The sequence below is a fragment of the Phacochoerus africanus genome, chromosome 15, assembly GCF_016906955.1.
Source record: "Phacochoerus africanus isolate WHEZ1 chromosome 15, ROS_Pafr_v1, whole genome shotgun sequence".
In the NCBI taxonomy this organism is placed as follows: domain Eukaryota; kingdom Metazoa; phylum Chordata; class Mammalia; order Artiodactyla; family Suidae; genus Phacochoerus; species Phacochoerus africanus.
The window spans coordinates 98,380,983-98,404,134 of NC_062558.1; the positions used below are offsets into that span (position 1 = coordinate 98,380,983).

A 23,152-nucleotide genomic window follows, 5' to 3' on the forward strand; every position below is an offset into this window, starting at 1 on the left:
CTGGATTTTCAAATTGTGTTACTTATAAATTGTCTCAACATTCAACTTTTTTTCTTTCCCTTTCTCCCTCCTTTCCTTCTTTCTTTCCTTTTTTCTTCCCTCCCTCTCTTCCTTCCTTCCTTCCTCTCTCTTTCTTTCCTATAAGCTCACCCAGGGACTGAATGCAAGCCACAGCTGCCACTTACGCCACAGCGGATCCTTTAACCCACTGATCTGGGACAGGGATTGAATCCGAGCCTTCACAGAAACCCAAACTGCTGAAATTGGATTCTTAACCCACCTTGCCACAGTAGGAACTCCTCTACATTTATTAATTAGAATTATTCTGTAAGAAATATCTATCCCGTCTATTCATTCATTTATTCATTCTTTCATTTATAGCATTTCCTTATTTTGGGGCTCCAGGGTCATTTTGTTTTTCTCTACTCTAGCTGTAGGATCAGTCATTTCTTCAAAGAGTCCTGGTTTCTTTTATTGGAGAATTTTTTTTTCTTTTGCCATGCCTGCAAAATGGAAGTTCCCAGGCCAGGGATCCAAACTGCATCACAGCAGTGACCCAAGCTACAGTGCTGGATCCCTTAACCCGGTGGGCCACAAAGGAACTTCCACTTTCTCCTTTGAAGTGAAGCCTATATGTTTTTGAAAATCAAGTAACCAACTTCATCTAAGAACAGCATAACTCCTATATAATGCTGTTTTTATCCTATTTAATTAAATCTCCCATATAAGATTAATACATGGCCAAATCTTCCATATAATTTCATTTCTCTCTGAATTTAATGAGGTTTAAAAAGGAAGACCTAAACATTTTCAAGACATTATTTTTCTGATTATAAAAGCAATGTGTATTCATTATAAAACATTTTGAAAATACAGAAATTATCTGACACAAAACATTTTAATTACTCATGCTCTATGCATTTGGAGCTAACTTTTCTTTATATTTTAGCTTACATACTTGGCAGGAATATGTCTCTGGATGACTCTCATTTTATTAACATGGATCTTTTTTAAAAAGATACCTGTATTATGGGCCCAGAATGATTCTGCTGTGCCACTCTAATATATATCTATTTCAATACAGTTTTTCCACTTCATATTATATACAGAGTATTTTCTCATGATTTTAAATATTTTAAATTTTAAAATACCTCGGACAAATGAAAACAGAAATACAATGTGTCAAAATCTATGACTTGCAGCAAAAGCTGTTCTAAGAAGAAAGTTCATAGCAATACAGGCCTATATCAAGAAACAAATCTCAAATAATCTAATTTTATACTGAAAGAAACTAGAAAAAAAAATGAAGCTCAAAGTTAATAGAAAAAAGGAAGTAATAAAATCAGTGTGGAAATAAATAAAACAAACTAGAAAGTCAATAGAAAAGCTCAGTGACCTTAGAATTAACTCTTTGAAAAGATAAAATATAAAGACCTTTAGCTAGATTCACTAAGAAAGGAAAGAGAACAAATAAATAAAATCAGAAATAAAAGAGAAGTCATAATTGCTACCACAAAAACAAAAAGGATCATCAGAGGCTACTAGGAACAATTATGCATCAACAAATTGTACAAACTGGAAGAAATTGATAAATTTCCAAAAACCTTCCAAGATTAAATCATAAAGAAACAGAAAATCTGGCCAGGCTAATAACTACTAAGGAAACTGAATCAATAATTAAAACAAATGAATAAACAAAACCTCTTAATGAACAGAAGTGTAGAACCAGATGACTTCATTGGTGTATTCCACCAAATATTCGAAGAAGATTTAAAATGTCCTTTTCAGACCCTTCCTTCCAAAAAAATTTAAGAGGAGGAAAAGTTTCCGAACTCATTTTTTGAGGGAAGAATTACCCTGATAAGGAAATCAAAGAAAAAGAAAAAAAGGAATACTATAGGCCAATATCCCTGATGAATATTAATGTAAAAATCTTCAACAAAAAATATCAGCAAACAAGTTAAAAATACATTAAAAGGATCATATACCATAATTAAGTGGGATTAATTTCAGGGATGCAAGGAAAGTCCAACACCTGCAAATCAGTCAACATGCTACATCACATTAACAAATGAAAGGTAAAAACATAGGATCATCTAAGTCAATGTAGGAAAAACATTTGAAAAAAATTCAGCATCCATTTATGATAAAAACTCCCAACAAAATGGATGTAGAGGAAGTCAATGTATCAAAGGTTATAGATGACAAACCCACAGCTAGTATTATATTCAATGGTGGAGAGCTAAAACCTTTTTTTTCCTAACATGAGGAACAACGCAAGGATGCCCACTCTTCATTTTTATTCAACATAGTATTGACAGTCCTAGCCAAGAAAATTATGCAAGAAAAAGAAATAAAAGCATCCAAATCAAAAAAGAAGTAAAACTGTCACTATTTGCGGATGGCATACCATATATAGAAAACCCTAAAGACTACATCAAAAAACTGAATAAATTAATTCAACAAAGTTGCAGAAAAAAAAATTAATATACCAAAATAGTATATGAACTGATAACAACCCCATTTACATCAAAAAAGAAAAAAAAATAACTAGGAATACTTTTTTTTTTTTCTTTTTAGGTCCACACTTGAAGCATATGGAATGTAGCTGCTGGCCAACACCACAGCTCACGGCAACACGGGATCCTTAACCCACCGAGAGAAGCCAGGGATTGAACCCACGTCCTCATGGATACTAGTTGGGTTCTTAACGGGAACTCCTTCCTATTCTATTTCAAAATAAAATAAACTGAGCCCTATGTAAGAAGAGAAGAATACAATATCACTTATACAGTATTCCACCTGGAGATTCATAACTTGAATCTAGTCATAAAGAAATATCACACAAACCCAAACTGAGTGATACTCTCTAAAACAGTTGGCCTGTAACGCTCAAAAAAGGCCAGTGCCATGACAGATAACAGAGATCTAAAGTGTGCCTTCAGTTTAAAGAAGACAAAAGAGACTTGACATTATTATAATACATGACCCTGGACTGGATTCTGAACTCAAGAGAAAAGTTCTAGAAAGAACATATTGGGACAACTTGCAAAATTGATATGAGCTATAGATTAGATAAAATATCATGTTAAATGCCTTGACTTTTGATAACTTGGTGATTACTTAAGAATATATCTTGTTCTCAGGAAACTGAGGCATTGGGGGAAATGACATGAAGTATTGAACTTTCAAATAATTCAGAAATGAATACATTATATATGTTTTATAACTTATTTGTATCAATACATTAGGAAGAAAAGATGATAAAACAAATACAGCAAAATGTCAAAACTGGTGAATTTAGGTAAGTATACACGGGAGCTTTCTGTGTTAATTTTGCAGTTCCTATGTAAATTTGAAATTATTTCAAAATTAAAAAAAAATTTAAAAAACCGCAGCCGTATCTCTGAAGACAGTAGATATTTCACACTTTAGTCTGAATGGAATTAGGTCTCATTACTGTAAGGGAGTGAACAGAGGTAATAAAATTTGGAGCTGCAAAATTTTTTCATTTCATTTGTCTTGAAAGCTTCTTAGTTGAGCAGATATTAGTTTCATTGTGTTATGTAAATGAAATGCCTTTTATCAAATATTAGAGTAGTAAGAAAGCCTTACTGCTCCTTTTAAAAAAACAGAGCCTACCAAGCACTTTAAATGTACTACTAATCATTTTCTAATGAGCTTCACATAAAGTTGGGCTATTTTATGAGCTAATATTAAAATCAGCCACTTCCCTTATATTAATTCCCTGAACAAAGTCCCATCCATATTCTTTCAGCAAGGTTCTTTATAGTCCATCAACATCATATTAGATTTCCTTATTATGTATTTATGGAAACATTGATTTGGAATGTAAAATAGTTATTTAAAATTCAGCTCAGACAGAAGAGACTAAGTAACAAAAGATCTTCATTTTAGTGCGCACTGATCTTCCAGTCCCTGTAAACATGTTTTGCTTCTTTATATTTGTAGCAATATTTACTATTATTGCTAGACCAGAACATATTCTTTTTACTCAGGTTTAACACAAAATAAATCTGCATCTAATTTCCTAGGCAATTTCACATACATCCTAGAACTCTTTAGGCAAAACACTCTGGGTAGGTATGTGCAGCCACCGAAAAAATAGATTTTGTTCTATACATGCCTCTCATAAATTTTACCCTTGTGTCTGTCAGAGAACCACTTTTGTAAAATAACTCAAAGTGGCAATTTTACATGAATAATTTCCTGACTAACAATTTTTACATAAAAGGTGTTAAATCTGCAAACGTGAAAGAAAACTTTTCAAATATTATCTAAGCCAAGAAAGAATTTCATGGAATATTATGATCTGGGCTTGTCCTAAATTTTTCAAGATCACATGATACTTTGTGTATGTGGGTTTTTTTGTTATTTATTTTTGCTTTGTTTTGATGTTTTTGTTTTTTAGTCAACAACACAATGTATTTTTTGAATATTTAGGAATGAAAAATAAATGCTACATTATTAACATAATTATATTGATGTAAAAAACCATTTGATTAATTAACTATTAAAATGTAAGACATGACTACAAAGAATAATTTTGGTACTTGCCTCAGAAGCTGAATTTATGGCAATCTCAAATTAGGTAAATTAGAATGAATTTATTTACAATTTAATATGAAAAATTTCAAACATATATAAAGCTAGAGAGAAAAAAAATAGAATGAATGACAATGTACCTAACACTATGTTTCAACAATGATAAATTCCTAGCCAATCTCTTCTCATTCATATCCTCCCACAGACAGAATTATTTTGAATCAAATCTAGACCCCATGTATTGCCAAGTCTCAGAGATGAGAAGGACATTAAGGGGTTGGTTCATTGATAATATGGAGCAGATTTGGTGAGACCCTATTATCAGTACGGAGACATTGTTCCCTCAGATATCTCTGTGGCTCACTCCCTTACCTCCTTCAAACCTTTGCTCAAATATCACTATCTTACTGAGGACCATGCTGACCACCTGACTTAAAATTACAACTACCCTGAGAAGAGGTGCCTAAGAGGGATGAGCAGAAAGACATTAAACTCATCTCCTCCCACAGACACACCAAAATTACAACTACTTGCCAAGCAACTAGCTATGAAAATAAGTTAAAGACTAGCAGAGAAGATTTTCCACAACTAAAGATACAAAAAAGGAACCACAGTGAGACGGAAGGAAGGGGTGAAGTTGCAATATAGTCAGGACCCGTGCCGCTGGGTCAGCAATCCATAATGGGAGAAATATTGCAATTGCTCCCCAAAGAATGAGAACCTCAGTGGGTTCCCCAGCCCAGGAGGCCTGCAGTGTGGATGTCTGGCTTTGAAAAACAGCAGGGCTTATGTTTGGGAAAGCCAAAGAGCTGTAGGAAACAGAAGCTGTGTTCTCAGAGGGTGCATACAAAATCACAAGCTCCAAGTCTCAGCACAGAGACTTGAGTTTGAAAGAGGACTGGGTCAGACCCACTTGCTGATCTCGGAGAATCTCCCAGAAAGGAAGGAGGCAATTGGGACTGGCCCTGAGGATGGAAGTTGTGGCAAAAGGCATTCTGGAGAGCTCATTCAACCATGACAACACCTGCACTGGCAAGCACTGTTTTGGAATGCTCCCTCTATTAGCACCAGGGACTTGGGTCAGGTGGCACAGCCCCGAAAACCCCTGAGCCCACTCAGAGCAGTATGGGAAATTGGCTTCACTTTCCCGTGGGTGGGCACCAGTCCCAGGCCCCCACCTGGAACACACAGAATCAAAGAGACATAGGGCCAACACCAGCCATGAGCACCAACCCCAAGCTGTGCACATATTTGCATAGGAACCCAGCCCTACCCTCCAGCAGGCTGGCACCAGCTACATGACCCATGAACCATGCAGACAGCCACATAGGAAGTCCACCCTGCATTCCAGTGGGTCCACAGCCCTGCACAAGGTACAGCTGTATGGCCAACCAAGATGGGGGCCAGAGTAGACTACAATGGTACCCACAGTAGTCAGCTTGTCACAAGAGAAAGACCTACACAGCCCACATGGGGGACAGCTTTAGAGAATATAATTCTGGTGATCAGAGGGGAGAGTGCTGCTAGACCCCATAAAATATCTCCTTCATAAAGCCACATCTCTAAAATGAAGAAACAACCAATCTACATAACACAGGGAAATAAACAAAGAGCATTTGGTAAAATTAGGAGACAAAGGAGTATGTTCCAAATGAAGGAACAAGACAAAACTTCAGAAAAAGAACTAAATGAAGAGAAGCTATCTATCCAATAAAGAGTTCAAGGTGATAATGATAAAGGTGCTCAATCAAACTCAGGAGAAGAATGGATGAACACAGAATTTTTTTTTTTTTTTAGGGCCGCACCTGCGGCTAGGGGTCTAATCGGAGCTAGAGCCACCAGCATACGCCACAGCCACAGCCATGCCAGATCTGAGCCGTGTCTGCAACCTACACCACAGCTCACAGCAACGCCAGATCCTTAACTCACCGAGCAAGGCCAGGGATCAAACCCGCAACCTCACGGTTCCTAGTCAGATTTGTTTCCACTGTGCCACGATGGGAACTCCTAAACACAAAATTTTAACAAAAAGAAAATGCAAAGAAGGACCAAACATTGCTAAAGAATACAATAACTGAAATAACAAAATACACTAGAAGAATGGTTTATAAGGTGATATTTATAAGGTGATGTTTATAAGGTGGAAATATTCTCCTGAAGACTCTTCCCCCTTTGGAAAGAAGAATAACAGAGAAAGACCAGAATGGTAACAACTAAAGCTCAGGACAGAGTGAGGGTTCTATTTGCCTGGCCAATGTTGTGGTGTTTATGATATATTAGGATATGATCAATGAGAAAATAAATCTAATAGTATAAGTGACAGGTTAAGAAAATATCAGAATTATAGAGAGGGAACTGATAAAAGAGAGAAGGGAATAAATGTGAGAAATACTGTGGAAGAATAATCCATAAACATGGATTTGAAAATAGGAGGGAGAGCCAAGGAGGTGTGGTGTGGGTTGAAGAGATTAATTTTCAAATCTGGATGACTAGGAAATAAAGGTATTCTTAACAGAGTAACTGGTGGGAAGGGAAAACAATACGTTTGAGAAAGAAAGAAAAAAGACAGTCAAGACTATTCTGTCATGGTATTTGCCTCGAAGTGTATCCAACTCTGTTCTTAGGGGAGACCTAGAGATCCACAATCCACTCTCTGAATCTCGAAATGAATAATAAAACCTACAAATATAAAATATCTTATCAATCACTTAAAAATATTTCCCATTTTCACAAATACATAATCTGACTACTTTAAATAAAATCATTTGGCTAAGCAGCTCTTTTCAGGATATTTAGACATTTGCTTGAAGGAGAAATTGTAGGATTTATATTCCAATTCTTAATGACTCACCCTACTTTAGCAAATGGAAAATTAATGAAATTTGTTGTGGTTGGTGACAGAAGTTATCCAGTCTTCTTTTGAATAAAAATACCAGTTAAATTGGAAATTAATTAAAAACAATAAATATGGTCTATTGTAGTCTCATGTTTGGCAGCTGGCTTATCCTCAGAGCTCATTAGGTGCATAGCAACATGGAGAACATGTTACCACATAGTAGCATATGGATTGTGGATGTAGGAAACCAAGAGAGATACAAAATATGAACTGCTTATAGTAGCAAAGAGCAACAGTTCTAAAACCTGTTGTTTTCTATGATCTCAAATTCTGATTATTCTGGGGTGGGTCTAAAAACAAAGAAACATACCATTTATTTCCCTCCCCCCAAATATTAAGAAAAAATGTATGATTATATAAAATTCATAATTTTAAAATTCACAAATTTAAAAGTTAACATCAGGCACATGTTTTACAATTCTTGACTATTTGTGTTCAGTCACACAAATTCAAAATTCTTAAAGTAAAAAAAAAAAAAATCTATTTCTCCAGGATAGCAAATCCATGTTTCTCAGGGGAAAATGTACATATGGATGGGGGTGGTAGAAAACCTGTATTCTTCTTAAGAAATGTTTGTGGAAAATGTTCCTTTCAAACCAACATGTTTCCCCATATGGGAATCCAAGTTGCAGTAAAGATGCTGTTAAGTAGACAGTGAGAGAAGCAATCAGCCATCTGGGTAGCAGGCAACTGTCATCCACTGATGCTGAGGGCACCATTAAGCCCAAACACTCAGGAATATTCTAGAAAACAGAATGGCAGTCATGACACCTCATAGAATCAACTCTTAATATCCATAGATCTGGGCAGTGGAATAGTTTTAGAAATGGTTCTATAGCCATTAAAGGGAAAGGTGTGATGTATAAGTCCATTTGCTTTAAAATCATTTTCAATTAGCAATGGAAAACCAGGGCTAAAGCCAAGATGAAACCACAAGTACTTTTATACTAAGTGAGCCTCTACCATCTAAATCTTGGGGTTTGGAAAAGGACAAACCTCTTGAGTATCTCAGGAGAGTATGAACTATGAGAAAATAGTGGGAAAAGCAGCTATATGTTTTTCTCCCATGTACTACTGTTATACCTAATTTGCGTAGGAAAGGGTGATAGTAATAAAACACAACTCCTGAGTGTTGAGAACTCCCGGAATAATGGGAACTCCCATTTTGTCCCTGTTTGGTCAGTGTCGCATGTAACTGCAGTATGGTCAATTGAAGACAGCATATCATGGGACCAAAGGGATCTGGGTTTAAAACCCTAGTTTCTTGCAGACTAGCTGTTTGACTTTGTGCAGGTTAGTTAATCTCACTGTGCCTCAGTTTTCCCACATGTAGAATGGGGTTAATAATTATTGTTGTGAGAATGAAACAGTAATACATAAGAGTACTTTGCACAATGGCTTGGAGGGCAGGAAATCAGTCCTGCTTACCTTTAAACACCTCAGCATCAAGCAGTAAACTACATTTTTGCCTAGAGTGAATAGACAGGTTTAAGAGAGAGAAATTGAAGTGCATGCTGTATAAATTTAAAATCCTGGTGCTCACTCTGGCAGCACATATACTAAATTTAATATCCTATAGCATAATGTATTGTAGTTACATATAGGCAGGCAGACTTGACTATTTTAATAAATAAATAGTTTATCTTACATTTCCTAATGCAGAATATGAGGATCACTGCTGCTTGAGATGATTTTAAGCAGTACAATAATAAAACACCTTATGTCCCATAGATACTTTAATTTATGCATTATTTCTTTAAGAGATCCACCTCAAATCTAGTATTAAACTTACTTAACTTAGACTTATGAAACGATATTTTCAGTGGCATTATTATTCAGAAAAAGACTGAAGTGGGGAATTATCTCATCAGCCTAAAAACACAAATTTCTTTTTGGAGAAGTCAAGGGTTGTCCCCATTCCTAGGTAACCACTGATCTGCTTTCTGTCATTATAGATTAGTTGGCATTTCCTAGATTTTGTATAAATGGAACCAACAGTATGTACTCTTTTTTTTTTTTTAATTTGGCTTATTTCACTCATCACAGTTACTTTGGTATTCCTACATGATTTTGAGTCTTGAGTATCAATACTTCATTCTTTTTGTTGTTGTCCAAAAGCACTTCAGTGTATGCATTGTTTATCCAATCATCTGTTGATACACATTTGGGTTGGGTTGTTTCAAATTTGGGGATATTACAAATAAAGCTGTCATGAACATTTGTGGGAAAGTCTTTGTATGGACATTAGCTTTCAGGTTTCATATAAATACCTAGGAATGGGCTAGCTGAATCACGTGGCAGGTAGTATGTTTAACTTTTTAAGAAGCTGCCAAACTTTTTGAAAAGTGGTTGTTCCAATTTCATCACTGCCCGCTAAGCAGTATATGAAAGTTCTGCTTATTCCATATCCTTTCCAATATTTGATACAATCAATCTTCTAAATTTTAGACATTCCAATGTACTTTATGGTTTTAGTTTGCATTACCCTAATGACAATTCTTGGTAACCAAATCTTCATGTGCTTATTTGTGCTAAGTTTCTCTATTGATGAAACGTCTGTTCAAATTATTTATCTATTTAAAAAATGGATGTTTTCTAATTATTAAGGTTGAGATTTCTTTATATAGTCTAGAATCAAGGCTTTTTCAGATATATCATTTGCAAATATTTTCTCTCAGCCTGTGAAGAGAAAATATTTTATTTTCCTACTCATAATGTGTTTTTAAAAGAACATAAATTCTTAATTTTAATGAAGTCTGTTTTTTCTTTTATGGATAATGTTTAATTATGAGATGTATATGTAAAAAAAACTTTGCCTCACCAAAGTTACAAAATTTATCTCCTATATTTTTTTTCTACAGATTTTATAGTTTTTGTTTCACATTTATGTCTATACTATATTTTAAGGTATTTTTTATATATGGTGCAGGGTAGAAGCAGGCTTTTTTTTTTTTTTAATTTAATGGATGTTCAGTTGTTTCAATACCGCTTATAGAAAATGCTGACCTTTCTTAACTGAAATGTTTTTGAACTGCTATTGAGAATCAACTGACAAATGCTATGGACTGAATTGTGAGTCCCTCTTGCCAGTTCATATGATGAAGCTCTTACTCCTTTTATGCATGGTATTTAGAGATGGAGCCTTTGGGAGACTCTAAGTTTGGATGAAGTCAAAGGGTGGGGTCCTCATGATGGAATTAGTTCCCTTATAAAAAGAGAGAACAGAAAGCATTCTTTCCAAGGTGTTTATTCTGAGCAACGGCCATGTGAACACATAGGCAGCCATCTATAAGCCAGAAAGTAAGTCCTCAAAAGGACCCAACCATATTGGCACCCTGATCTCAGATTTCCAGCCTCTAGAACTGTTAGAAAATAAGCTATTGTTGTTTAATCTACCCATTCTACGCTATTGTGTTATGGCAGCCCAGGCTGACTAAGGCAATAATATACCTGTGATTGATTTTGGAATACTTCATTCCATTCTATAGATTTATTTTGTCTATCTTGACATCAATACCATACTGCCTTATTTATTGGGGCTTGAAAATAAGTGTCAAAGTCTGGTAGGTTTAGTCTTTTAAATTTGTTCTTCTTTTCAAAGTTCTTTTGATTACTCTAGGTCCCCTAAATTTCCATATGAATGTTAAAAATCAACTACAAAAAATCTTGCGTGGATTCTGAGTGGGATTGTACTGGATGTGAAGATCAATCTGGGAGAACAATATTGAGACTTATGATCTGGTATAGTGATGTAACAAGTGCAGTATATCCCAATATTACTCTTGGAAATGTGTAGTTTTCAATGTACAGGTTTTACACCTATTTTGAAAAATTTATCTCAGTTACTTCATAATTTTAGGCTACTAAAATATTATTTTTTCAACTTTTAAAAAATATTTATTTATTTATTTAGGTCTTTTTAGGGCCACACCCATGGCACATGGAGGTTACCAGGCTAGGGGTCAAATCAAAGCCACAGCTGCCAGCCTATACCACAGCCACATCACTGTGGGATCCCAGCACATCTGCAACCTACACCAGAGTTCATGGCAACACCAGATCTTTAACCCAGTGAGTGAGGCCAGGGATCAAACCCACGTCCTCATGGATACTAGTTAGTTTCGTTAACCACTGAGCCTCGAGAACAGGAACTCCTAATTTTTCAATTTTTGATTGTTTATTGCTTGATTAAACTATGGATACCTGTATGATTATTTGTTGACATATTTGAGCATGACCCTGGGAAAGAGTGGTGAATTCGAAGCCTCTTAAATATTAGTTGAAATTTTCTAAAGAATTTTTTGTACTTGCCCTAGTTCCTGGAGTATAGGGTGAGACTTAGATTATTTTTCTGAATGATCTCCCACTCCTATTTCATTGTATGAATGAATAATGAACAATGTGAAACCAAATACAATTGGAAATGCTTGTTTCATGTAGACACAGTTTCAATCAGAATACTATTAGTAAATGCTACATTCAAAGATAATTTTTGGCAAGACTATTCAGAGAGTTAAAAAATTTTTTTGGTCCTCATAAGGGATTAGTGTAATGACAATGAATCTAACTAATTAAAATCTTTGTTGCCTGCCCAAAGTATGACTTATAACAAGCCATTTTTCTTCTGCATAGTACAAAGGAAAACTTAAGAAGCAATCATTTAGACTCAGAAAGAATAAAAATGACAGAGACATAAAAATACTAGCCAAGTTCATTAACAAGGAAATTAGCTTCACATGAAATATTTTTATATTTGTTTCTGAAGAGATTTTCAAATTTACATTATATTTTCTTATCTTAGAATTTCCAGAAGGAAATTATTTGTCTGAATGACATTTTGGAGAATAACAACGAGGCCTTGAATTGTTTTGTAAGTAGCTCAATTTCCACCACTGAAATGACCTTATATAAGACAGCAGGAATAAAGGAAACATTTTATGGGAAAACACTAAGACACTTGGATGTTTCCCCAAACATCTATAGAAATCTAATCCCTTTTATATGAACTATCATTCATGTCAGCAGGCCCAAAGCCTTCCTCCAGAAGAGAAGTCCTCTCTCATAAATCCTCTTACATTTAACTGACTTTTTTAAAAAAAACAACCAATTTCCTAGTGCATTTAAAATGAATGTATCTTAGATTACTGCTTAGTTACTGACAATTAGAATAAGCTAAGTCAACTACTGGTGATATATAAGAAGGAGTCTATAGTGCCCACTAAAGCATTAACGAGATTGTCAAGTAAATACAAACAGCAAAAATTGTTTTGTACAACAATTTTATATTCCAGGTGAAGTTGTTCTTTGGAGAAGTCTGGAGAGCATGTGTTCAAATTTTGTTGATTAAATCATATTCATTAGGGTGTATGTGTAGGCAAGTCCAAAGGTGTGCCCCTACTACTAACTGTAATTTAGGATATATGTGTGGGAGGAGGTTGTGTATACGTGTGTATGTATGTGTGTTGAGGGGAGGGGCAGATGTGTAATTATATTTTGTATTCAGTATGGTTTTTTTAAAACCAAGATATGATTTCCATAAATTTTATGATGGGTCCCTTGATATCAAAGCTCAATAAAATATTGTATACTAGACATTTTTATGTTATGATATAATATGTCCATATCATGAGTATAAGTGCCTATAAAGTGACAGGTCAGCTTCTAGATGCTGGCACATTTGGGTTCTGAGCTGAGCTTCCAGGTTCTAACATCCCACTTGGAGCCGGTTATAAGTTTGGTTATTCATCCATGCCAGGAAGAACTGTAATCATAAAAGATTTTTCAAATGGAAAATGCCTAGTAGCAAAACACTTCATGGGGATTACGATGACATGAAGAATCTCAGTATGATGAGAGCATAGACCATGAAGCAGGCACGTGGGTGATAAGACTGCACTAGTACTATAGGAACAGACTCTCACAACAGGGAGTGCCGCAGAGAAGGAAAATGACATGAAGCTAGTTGTTTTGAACAGTGTTAAGGATTAAATTGTATCCTGCAAAAAGCTATGTCAAAGTCCCCAAACCAGTGAATGTGATCTTATTTGGAAATAAGATATAATCAAGTTAAGATGCTGCTATACTGGACTAGGGTAGGGCCTAAGTCCAATATCTGCTATCCTTATAAGGAGAGAGAGATTTTGATACAGAGGTACACACAGAAGGCGGGACAGCCATGTGAAGAGGAGGCAGAAATTGGAATGAGGAAGCTAGCAGCCAAATATGTCATGGATTGCTGGCATCTAGGAGAGATGTGCAAGACAGAGTCATGCCTAGAGATTTCACAGGACACATGACCATGGTAACACCTTGATTTTGCACTTCTAACCTCCATAATTATTAAAAAAAATAATGTCTATTGTTTTAAGATACTCAGTCTGTGGTACTTTATCATGGCCACCCTAGAAAATAATACTGAGAGATTATCATGGTGTATGGAATGGATGGAAGGTGAGAAAGTAGGGATACAGAATGACTAATTAGAAGGACCTCCAGTAATCCAGGTGACAGAACATGGTGGCACTAAATCAGAACAGTGGCAGTGAGAATGACAAGACATAGGTGATGTTGAGAGATATATAGAAGGCAGAATCATTAGGATTAGTTATCAATGATTACAGCATTTTAAGAAAGAAAAGAGTCAGGAATAATGTCCAAATGAAGGTTTGAGAAGCACGTACTGCAAAAGAGATCACTTGAAAGAAGAAACTTGGTTGGGGGTAGAGAGCAAATAGATTTTGCTTTGTCCTAGTACAAACCGAAGTAACTAAGTGATGTCAAAGTGGACATGCCTCATAGGAAATTGGGTCTGGAGCTCAAGAAAAATTTTGGGATGGAGATATGGATAAAATAATGTGGCTATGACACTTTGTGATTCTCCCTTAATATCATTTAGCAAACTCTATCTTAATGTCCTATGTATCTGCAAATCCTCAATAAGGAAGCTGAGACCAGAGGATTGAGGGAACAACTTTCTTTGATGACACTGCTCTGCCCAATAGACCAACCTCAGATCTCCCTACTTGTCCCCTGTTATGGATGAAGAGTGATACTAATAAAGCAATTCTGGCTCATCCCAGTCAGTTGTGCAAAAAGAAGCTGGCCCAAGGTACTGACAGTTTTTTAGCTTTGGACCTTAGCCACAATTCCAGGACAACAGAGAAAAAAAATCCTGCTAGACATATGTGTTAACATAATCCATCATAATCCTCATAAAAATAGTTTTCACTAAAACCACATTAATTATATTACCACCAAAAAGAAAGGGAAACAAAATAAAAACACTAAAGTCTCAGGTATAGGAAATAGAAGTCCTAAGGTTAGAGAAATGAGCTGGGGCCGGGCAAGAGAAATGCACCAGGGGCAGATTAGGAAGTCTTGTTATGATCCTATCAAGACGGCAGCTGGGATGGAGCCCTTCATTAATCCTGGAGTATTTCTTCACACAAAACACAAGCTTTAGAAATAACTTTCCATATTTTCCCAGGTAAGCATCAAAGAGATTTTCCCTGAGGGACTCAGAAACCCAAGTCTTACAATTGGAAGACCTAAATTATTTCTATCCTCTTTTCGTGGTACAGGGACAGGATGGTGACACTGGGAGGGAGGGAATTTACTAGGGGAGAACGCAAAAGAGGACTGAATTATGCCTATAATATTTTATCCACAAATAAATAAATGAATAGTAATCAGATTCAAATGTTGCAAAATATTAAAATGCTATATCCAGTATTTGTTATATGATTTTATGTGCTATGATTTTATTAATTTAAAAAAAAAAAGGAGGAGTTCCCATTGTAACTCAGCAGAAATGAATCTGACTGGTCATTATGAGGATGCAGGTTTGATCCCTGGCCTCACTCAGTGGGTTAAGTATCCAGCATTGCCACAAGCTGTGGTATAGGTTGCAGACCTGCCTCGGATCTGGCGTTGCTGTGGCTGTGGTGTAGGCTGGTGGCTACAGCTCTGATTAGACCGCTAGCCTGGGAACCTCGACATGCCATGGTGAGGCCCTAAAAAGACCAAAAGCAGCAGGTTATAAAACATTAACTCACCCAAGGTCACAATCCATTTTGAGGGGAGAATCTAGAGAAATACAGACTTCTAATACTAGAGTCTATTAAACATTAAACCAACATGGCCTATTCACTTTCACATTAATGGAGAAGGGCCTGGCCTGTGGCCTAGGGGTTCAGAATGATAGGCAACAGCTGGGATACTTCCTGGGGGGAGGAGCCCTGCTGATAGAGGTGTGCTATCAAATGCCACAGGGTGGCCCAGGGCGCCTTTGGCATCCAAGGGTCTGTTCCAGTTGTAAAGAGGCCAAATCTCAACAGAAGCAGAGGCAGTGGCCCAAGGAAACTTAGAAATCATCTACTTGAGCGTTCTCAGCTTACAAATTCAGAAACAGACCCAGAAAGATTAACTGGCTTGCTCAGTAAGTGGATGACTCAAAAATCTAATGCTATGTCAATTACACCAAGTGCTCTAAATTTTAGTCAAGAAGTAGCAGAACACTCTGGGGAATGAGGATGGGGATGATGCTGATGATGTTGACGATGATAATGACAAATAAAAATAAAGATGGTGGTGGTGGCGATGAGAGCAGCTAACTTTATTGAATTCTAATCTAAATTCTAGGTACCCATCCAAATGCTTTATAAGTATCTCCTTGATTATTCCTCACAACAATCCAAAATGTTAGGTACAAATATCTCCATTTTAGATCAAAGGAGAGACATCCAGGGACTCTGAATTTGTAAATGACAGAGTGGGTCCCAACCCAGGCAGGCTGATTATTGAGCTGGAACTCTTAACCACAGGCTGTGCTTTAATAAAGACTCAAAGGTTAGGGGAAGGGGCAGGGTAGGGAGGGTAGGGAATAGCATGGCAAGTGGGAGCTCAATCCTATCTCTCTCAGGTTCAATTTGAGCTTATAATTTCCTTTACTGTGGATGAAAAGTGTGTATTTGGCTTAGAATTTGACATCCTCTGATACCAAAATGAATTTTACGTGGTTTCAAATCAGGCAGAAATCTTGAAGCAATGGTATGTCAGAGTGTAGATGATTTGACTCGTGAATTACTGGATTAAACCCGAGGTAAACTATCCTAAAAACAACTTTAGTTTTCATGTTTATTAAGGAGTACTTCTGAAAAAAGAAAAATATTTTGCCCTCTCTCTGGTGTGGAAAAACTATCATCACACACAAAAATATTGCTTAAGCCAAACAATGTTGAATAATTTGCTTCATGTCAGCCAAAAATAGTGAAAACAATAAATGAACCAAATTTTACTAGTAATGAAATACTATCAGTTAGTGAATGATAATACTGTAGATTATAGGATAGCTAGATTTATGACTACTGACTCTACCCAACAAAAATTAAAAGCTGTCAGTTCTAGAGGCAGAACTACATGGTGGATTCCTGAAGTTAGTGACTGAGGTCACACTTCTGCTCTGTCATTCAATTATCGACTGTGTGTTTAACTAGTACTCGGCACTCCCAAATTTAAAAAGAAGGGTCAAGGATTAATTTCAAAATTACCAATTTATCATTAATTTAATAATCTGCTCAACATCCTCAAGAAAACAAAAATTCCCAGTACATATGCATTTTATTTGCGAGGAAAAAACAATCTAAAATGCTGTGTTATGTACATACGGAGAATGCCGATTATGAAATTTGTCTTCTAAGGATAAAATCCTACTGATTTCCAAAGAAGGACATAGCTGTTACTCAAAAAGGTATACACAGTTGCTCAAAAGACTTTATATCCTAAAGTTACATACAGTTTTAAGTTATTTGTAGGGAAATGATTGAAACAAATCAATCCAATTTGTGAAAAGCCAGAATTTCTTGTGTGAAACATTAAAATTCAATACAGAGATCAAAAAAGAACATAGAGAACACTGTGAAAAACAGGTTATAGACACAGAACATCAAAACATAAAAATGCCAAAAAATAGTCAAAACAAGGAAATAATAAGGGTGAAGCTAACAGGCTTTCTCCTCTGGAATCTAGTTACAAAATTTTAAAGAGGCATGTCTGATTGATAGAAATCACAAAATGGCAACTTGCAGATCAAATTATTGGCAGAAATGTTTCATTTGCTTGCAGAGCCTTTTTTTTTTTAAGTTACAAAATCACATTTTTTTCCAAAGCCCAGTTTTTTCTGCTTTTCTTTAAAAAGAAAAAAACAAAAAGCATAACAATGAGCTGGAGCTCAGTAATTGCTGTCCTCATTGTACAAGGCTTTCTAGTTGCCACCAGTTTTACTCACCTTATTTTCACTTATTTACCTTACCAGCCAGAACCCTATAATCAACTGAGGTTGTAAATCCTTATTCACTATCAAATAAATTTAAGTTGTGCAAGTAATTTTTTTCAAATCAAAGTATATTTGATTTACGACATAGCATTAATTTCCGCTGTATGCAAAAGTGATTAATGGCAGAAAGGATTGCAAGACTGGGCATCATTAGGGAGATTCTTTTGTTCACTCACTCCTTTATTCATTCAACAAATACATGTTTATATTGAGTATCTGAAAAGTGGTAGATGCTGAGCTCAAATCAGAATATAAGTATTTGGGATTTCTTTTCATCAAGGTAAGAGGCAGTACGTGTACCAAGATGTATGTGATAGACAGAGTTGAGGATAAAACATTGGTAAATTTCAGGAAATGAAATGAGAAATTCTAAAAAGTGCTAACAATTTACGAACAATCACCTAGGGTCTCAAAGGATGGGGAATTTAAAGAAAGAAGGGGTGATCAACAATGTAAAACTATGGCTGAGATGTGAAGTCAAATGAAGACAGAAAAGAAAGACCATCTACGATGTAAGTAGCAGATCCCTGGTGACATTTAAGAGCGCATATGTAGAGTATGTTGATAAAGTCAGGTTGAGTGGTGAGAAAATGAGAGGAAAGGGTGTAAGCTAGAGAGAGAGATGGGGGTAGGTTGGGGGTGTGATGGGAAAGAGTGGGGGTATGATTAAAAAAAAGGAACAGTGAAGAGGACCGAATATGTGCACAAGAGTTTTGGCACGGGACAGTTCACAAGAATGATCACATGCTAGCATGAATTCAATCTAGATGAACTTAAATTCACCTATATTAAATTTTGATAACAGAGCAAATTTTGATAACTATTCTGGAAACCATATCTCCAAGTACACTTCTCAAGACACATTCTGGGAAGGCGTTTTCATCAAAAACTTTTTAAAATTAGCACCAAAATTCAGTGACAATAAGCTACAAAACAACAAAACAAAACAAAACAAAAAAAACCTGCCAATTCTCAACCATGTTTTATTTTCTAATGTCCCACTTGTGATTTCAATCAGAAATGACTGAAATGTTTCTAGCTCTCGGGCTCTGTTGGAAATAACATTTTCCACAGAAGTATCTAATCTTGGACCACTGAAATCAGATGATAGTCTGTGGAATTCTCTACATACACAATAATAAAGGGAAAGAAAGATTGCAAACGGTATTTTTTTTTTTTGCAACTTATACTAGGAAGATGATGTCTATCACACTCTTTTGCATATCTACTTTGAACAACGGTATTTCTTCCAACTTTTCCAGTGGAAATTTCTAATGGCAAGTACTTCTCAAATAAGGATCGAATGGACTCAGGAAAAAAAAAAAGGTCAAATGCATTTAGTTCTAAATTTTCATAAGATAACATGGCCTGAGTAGCATGATTTACCAGGACCTGTTTCACTCCTGTAGCTGCGCAATGGTACAAAAGAAAAAAAACTGCCAACCACTGATTGTGTTTTATAAATGAAAACTCCCTACACTATTTTCTCACAATACTTTTTAGCAAAATACTTATAATATAATTTTTAAATGAAGGCATACTTTGAAATGTGGAAGCAAAACTGACTGTTGCAAATATTTTAGGAATAAATTATATTCTATTGCTGTCTCTCTCCTATACACTCCTATTCCTGGAATTTGATATAAAAATGAATGTTTATTGGGTATTAGTTATTCAAGTAGCTTATATACATACAGCACTGAACCTTGAAAAGTCTCACCTATATGTACTGATAATTGAAATGTGTTGTTTATTGTAAAATAGGAGTAGAATACCAAAATATATTTGTCATCCATTCTGTAAAATGCATGATACAAAGTCAACTGGGTTTTTCCTCCATATGCTTTTTTCTTGAGGTTTTAGTTTACAAGTAGAATTTCAGTGACTTGAAGTCACACCTCTACGAGACCAGTCCTTCAAGTTCATCCACAGTGAATCTGAATGTGCATTACCCTCAACTTCCACCCCCTCCTCCATGTCTACAACCATAGCTAGCGATGACAGCCACCATCCAGAGGTGAAGCCCAGAAAGCCTTCTTTGCATTTGGATCTATTGTTTGTACAATCAGGTTTAGGGATTTCAAAATCAATCACTTTCCTCAGATACTGAGTAAAACTGTTGTACAAAATGAGCTTGGCACAGACATCTCACTGTGTTTTGGAATCTTTATAGAAATTGACTAAGGAACACTGAGAAATTTTCCTGATAAGAATGATTTATTAACAGAAGTTAATCAATTCCACATCCAATCCAGATAGATTCCAACTTCAGCTGGAAACACATAAAAATGATCATAAAGTTTCTGTGTCTGATGGTAGAATAAACACTAAATAGACAACTTTGCTAGAAGCTCATTATATGAGACAGAAATGTATGTAGCACTCAACTCAAAACTGTAACATGTGATCTACTTACCCCTGCAAGGCTTTCTCTCCAAACCAATCTCCTTTTCCTAAAGTTCTAAGAAAGATGGGATCTTCACTTGGTGAGTCTTCACGAGTGACATTTACCTAGACAGAGAAACAATGAAAGTCTACATCCACTGCATACACACTGGATCAAATAAATACTAGTTAATGATGTTAATTCCATTTCTTGGGCTTTTTTAAAACTTGTTTTTATGAACAAAAAGAGTACATTATCACTACAGGGGCCAAATAATAATGTCAGATCCCCATGCACCTAAGAAATAACCTCCATGATTTGTTATACTTCCAAGTTGTTGTCAACAAGTAATAAATTATTCAGAAATTTTAATTTCACTCAAATCCTCATTAGTAGTCCCATTTTTTACCTCCTAAGAGGCAATCCCTGTGATGAATTTAGTAAGCATCCCTCCAGTCCTTTTTATGTTTATGTTTTAAAATACAAGAGCATACTATGTATCATTCTGAAACTTAGATACTTTTTTCTCTTAACATTGTTTAAATTATTTATTCCACACTATTACATTAAATATAGTTCATCCATTTAAATGTTTTAATGTCTTTTTCCATTCTATATTTATTAATTGATTTCCTTATAGATTGGATGTTTATATTGTCTCTATTTCTTGGCTTCATTTAACATCTTTCTATACACCTCTATATGTGCATCCCAGTTTCTCCAGGACAGGACTATCTCTTTGCTAAGAAGAATCCGGTCTTCGTTTAAAGGCCAGTCACATTTCCAGGAAGCCTTCCTTCAGGTCTCTACCTGACCATTGCTCTCATTCAGGAGGATTTCTTCTTTTGAAATATATAAATTATATGTATGTCTTCAGGAGGATTTCTTCTTTTGAAATATATAAATTATATGTATGTCTTCATTTTACTATAATAAATAGGATACTCTTCAAATAAATGGGTGTTTCTTTGTCATTCTCTATAATTTATAATAAATACTCAATCAAGAATTGTAAAGTGTATGAAGAGAAAAGCTTCAATACTAACAAGATATCTCTGCCCACAAAGGACTTGGGAGTTGGGTGATGGCCCATGGAAGGCAAGTAATAATTTGTTGCATGAGTGGACATAAAAGCAGTAAATTGTACCTTTGTGTTAATTCATTTCCCCCTAAAGCTCTACAAATAATCCTAATATTGGCTCTGTGTCATCCAGAAAGGTTAAATAGTTAAAATTCACCTACCTGGAAAATGTAATGAAGTAGAAAAACTAATTTCTTGAGACAATGCCAGACACTTAAACACATTTAAAAACACTATGCTTCAGGTTTCTGAATTTAGAGATTGGATGTCAAAGACCAGAATTCTTATAAGTATTAAGACGGTCTGTGCAAGGTGGAGGGAATTCAATTATTATTCTCCACTGATCCATTTGATTACTCCTCCTCCATACAGTGTTTCAAAACCATAGAAATTAAGTTTTTAGCACTTACCACTAAGCTTTATCTGAAAGATGCTTATTTGCATACTGATGAGGCTTTCACCATGTGACTGGAAATACACTAGCCCGGTGATTCTCAAACTTGTGTGTATGTGTGTGTTGGGGGGGGGGTCTTTTTTAAAATAAAGGTTACTACAGTCTTATTTCTGAGGTTCTGATCCAGCTGGTTTTGGAAATCTGCATGACAAAAGCTTAATGTGGGTGATATAGATATAAATGTTCTAGACAAATCTTTGACAAAATGTTGATACACTTTTATTTCTGAACCTCAATTTTCTCATCTGCTCAATGAGGAAACTCAACATATTTACTTCTATCAGTCGTCCTGGCTATTAAAAAAAAGTCATGGACTAAAATGTAATATACTATAAATTAAGCTCATTAATTCAAATTAGATATAAGGACATCTTATATAATTGTACATTTGCCATTTGGTTAACAACAACAACAACAAGGTTAGAAATTCAAATGGCAGATTAATGCAAACTATGGAGAAATTTCAGTAGGTTTTGTAATGTTCTTTAAAAGTATGTTATTAAAATTCAGTAATGGAGACAAAAAATGGGTCACCTACAGAATAAAAAACTTTCTGCTTATGTGCTAAGTAGGAGGGAAAAATTGATCTCCTGTAGTTTCATATACATGAAAAACATAAAGTTGATCAAAGAACAAGAATAAAAGTTTTCCTTTAAAGTTGTATTTTCTACAGTTCTTTGTATATATAATGAATCTTTTTTTTTTTTTTAAGGGCTACACCTGCAGCATATGGAAGTTCCCAGGTAAGGGGTCAAATTGGAGCAGCAGCTCTGGGCCTATGCCAGAGCCACAGCTTTACAGGATCTAGATGATATCTGTGACCTATACCACAGCTCACGGCAATGCCAGATCCTTAACTCACTGACCAAGGCCAGAGATCAAACTTGCATCGTCATGGGTACTAGCTGGGTCCCACTGAGCCACAATGGTAACTCTGACATTTGAATTTTTAATTCTTAAAAAATTTCAAGGTAGAAAAAGTTATATATAGAGAGATAGCCCCTCTAACGTTGACCTATATACATAGGCTTTTCACCTAAACCACAAAGTACTTTATGGTCTACAATGCTAGGGAAGGGAACTAGCTATGGATTGTTAAAATTAATATTTAGTCTATTTGAATCCATTACCCTACTACCTTGTCTGAAAAATGGAAGGGTTATCTCATATGGATGAGTGTATATGTGTGCTGTGTGTGAATAAATGAGAAAATCAATGAAAAGCCTCCTCTGAACTGTAAGGGCCCCCAAAGTTGACTCCTTTTTCCCTATTTTACCCTTTGCTTCATTTTTCTCACTTCCTACTTTAGAAATTTCATGTCTTTGATTGTAATTATCCCATATCACTACTATTGCTCTTATTGTCATAAAATGCTATTTAGAGCATTAACTACTTTTAGTTTTAGGCAGATTAAAGTGGTATATATTTTTATAATC

At 35.5% G+C, this 23,152-nt stretch overlaps 1 protein-coding gene across 1 annotated transcript in view; it reads right to left on the reverse strand.

Annotated features, from left to right (window-relative positions):
- Positions 1-23,152, reverse strand: part of PRKG1 (protein kinase cGMP-dependent 1) — a 1,143,802-nt gene that overhangs the window by 179,151 nt on the left and 941,499 nt on the right. The window contains exon 7 of the mRNA XM_047759865.1: positions 20,212-20,306. Coding sequence (XP_047615821.1) covers positions 20,212-20,306 — 95 coding nt within the window. The remainder of the gene's footprint in view (positions 1-20,211; positions 20,307-23,152) is intronic.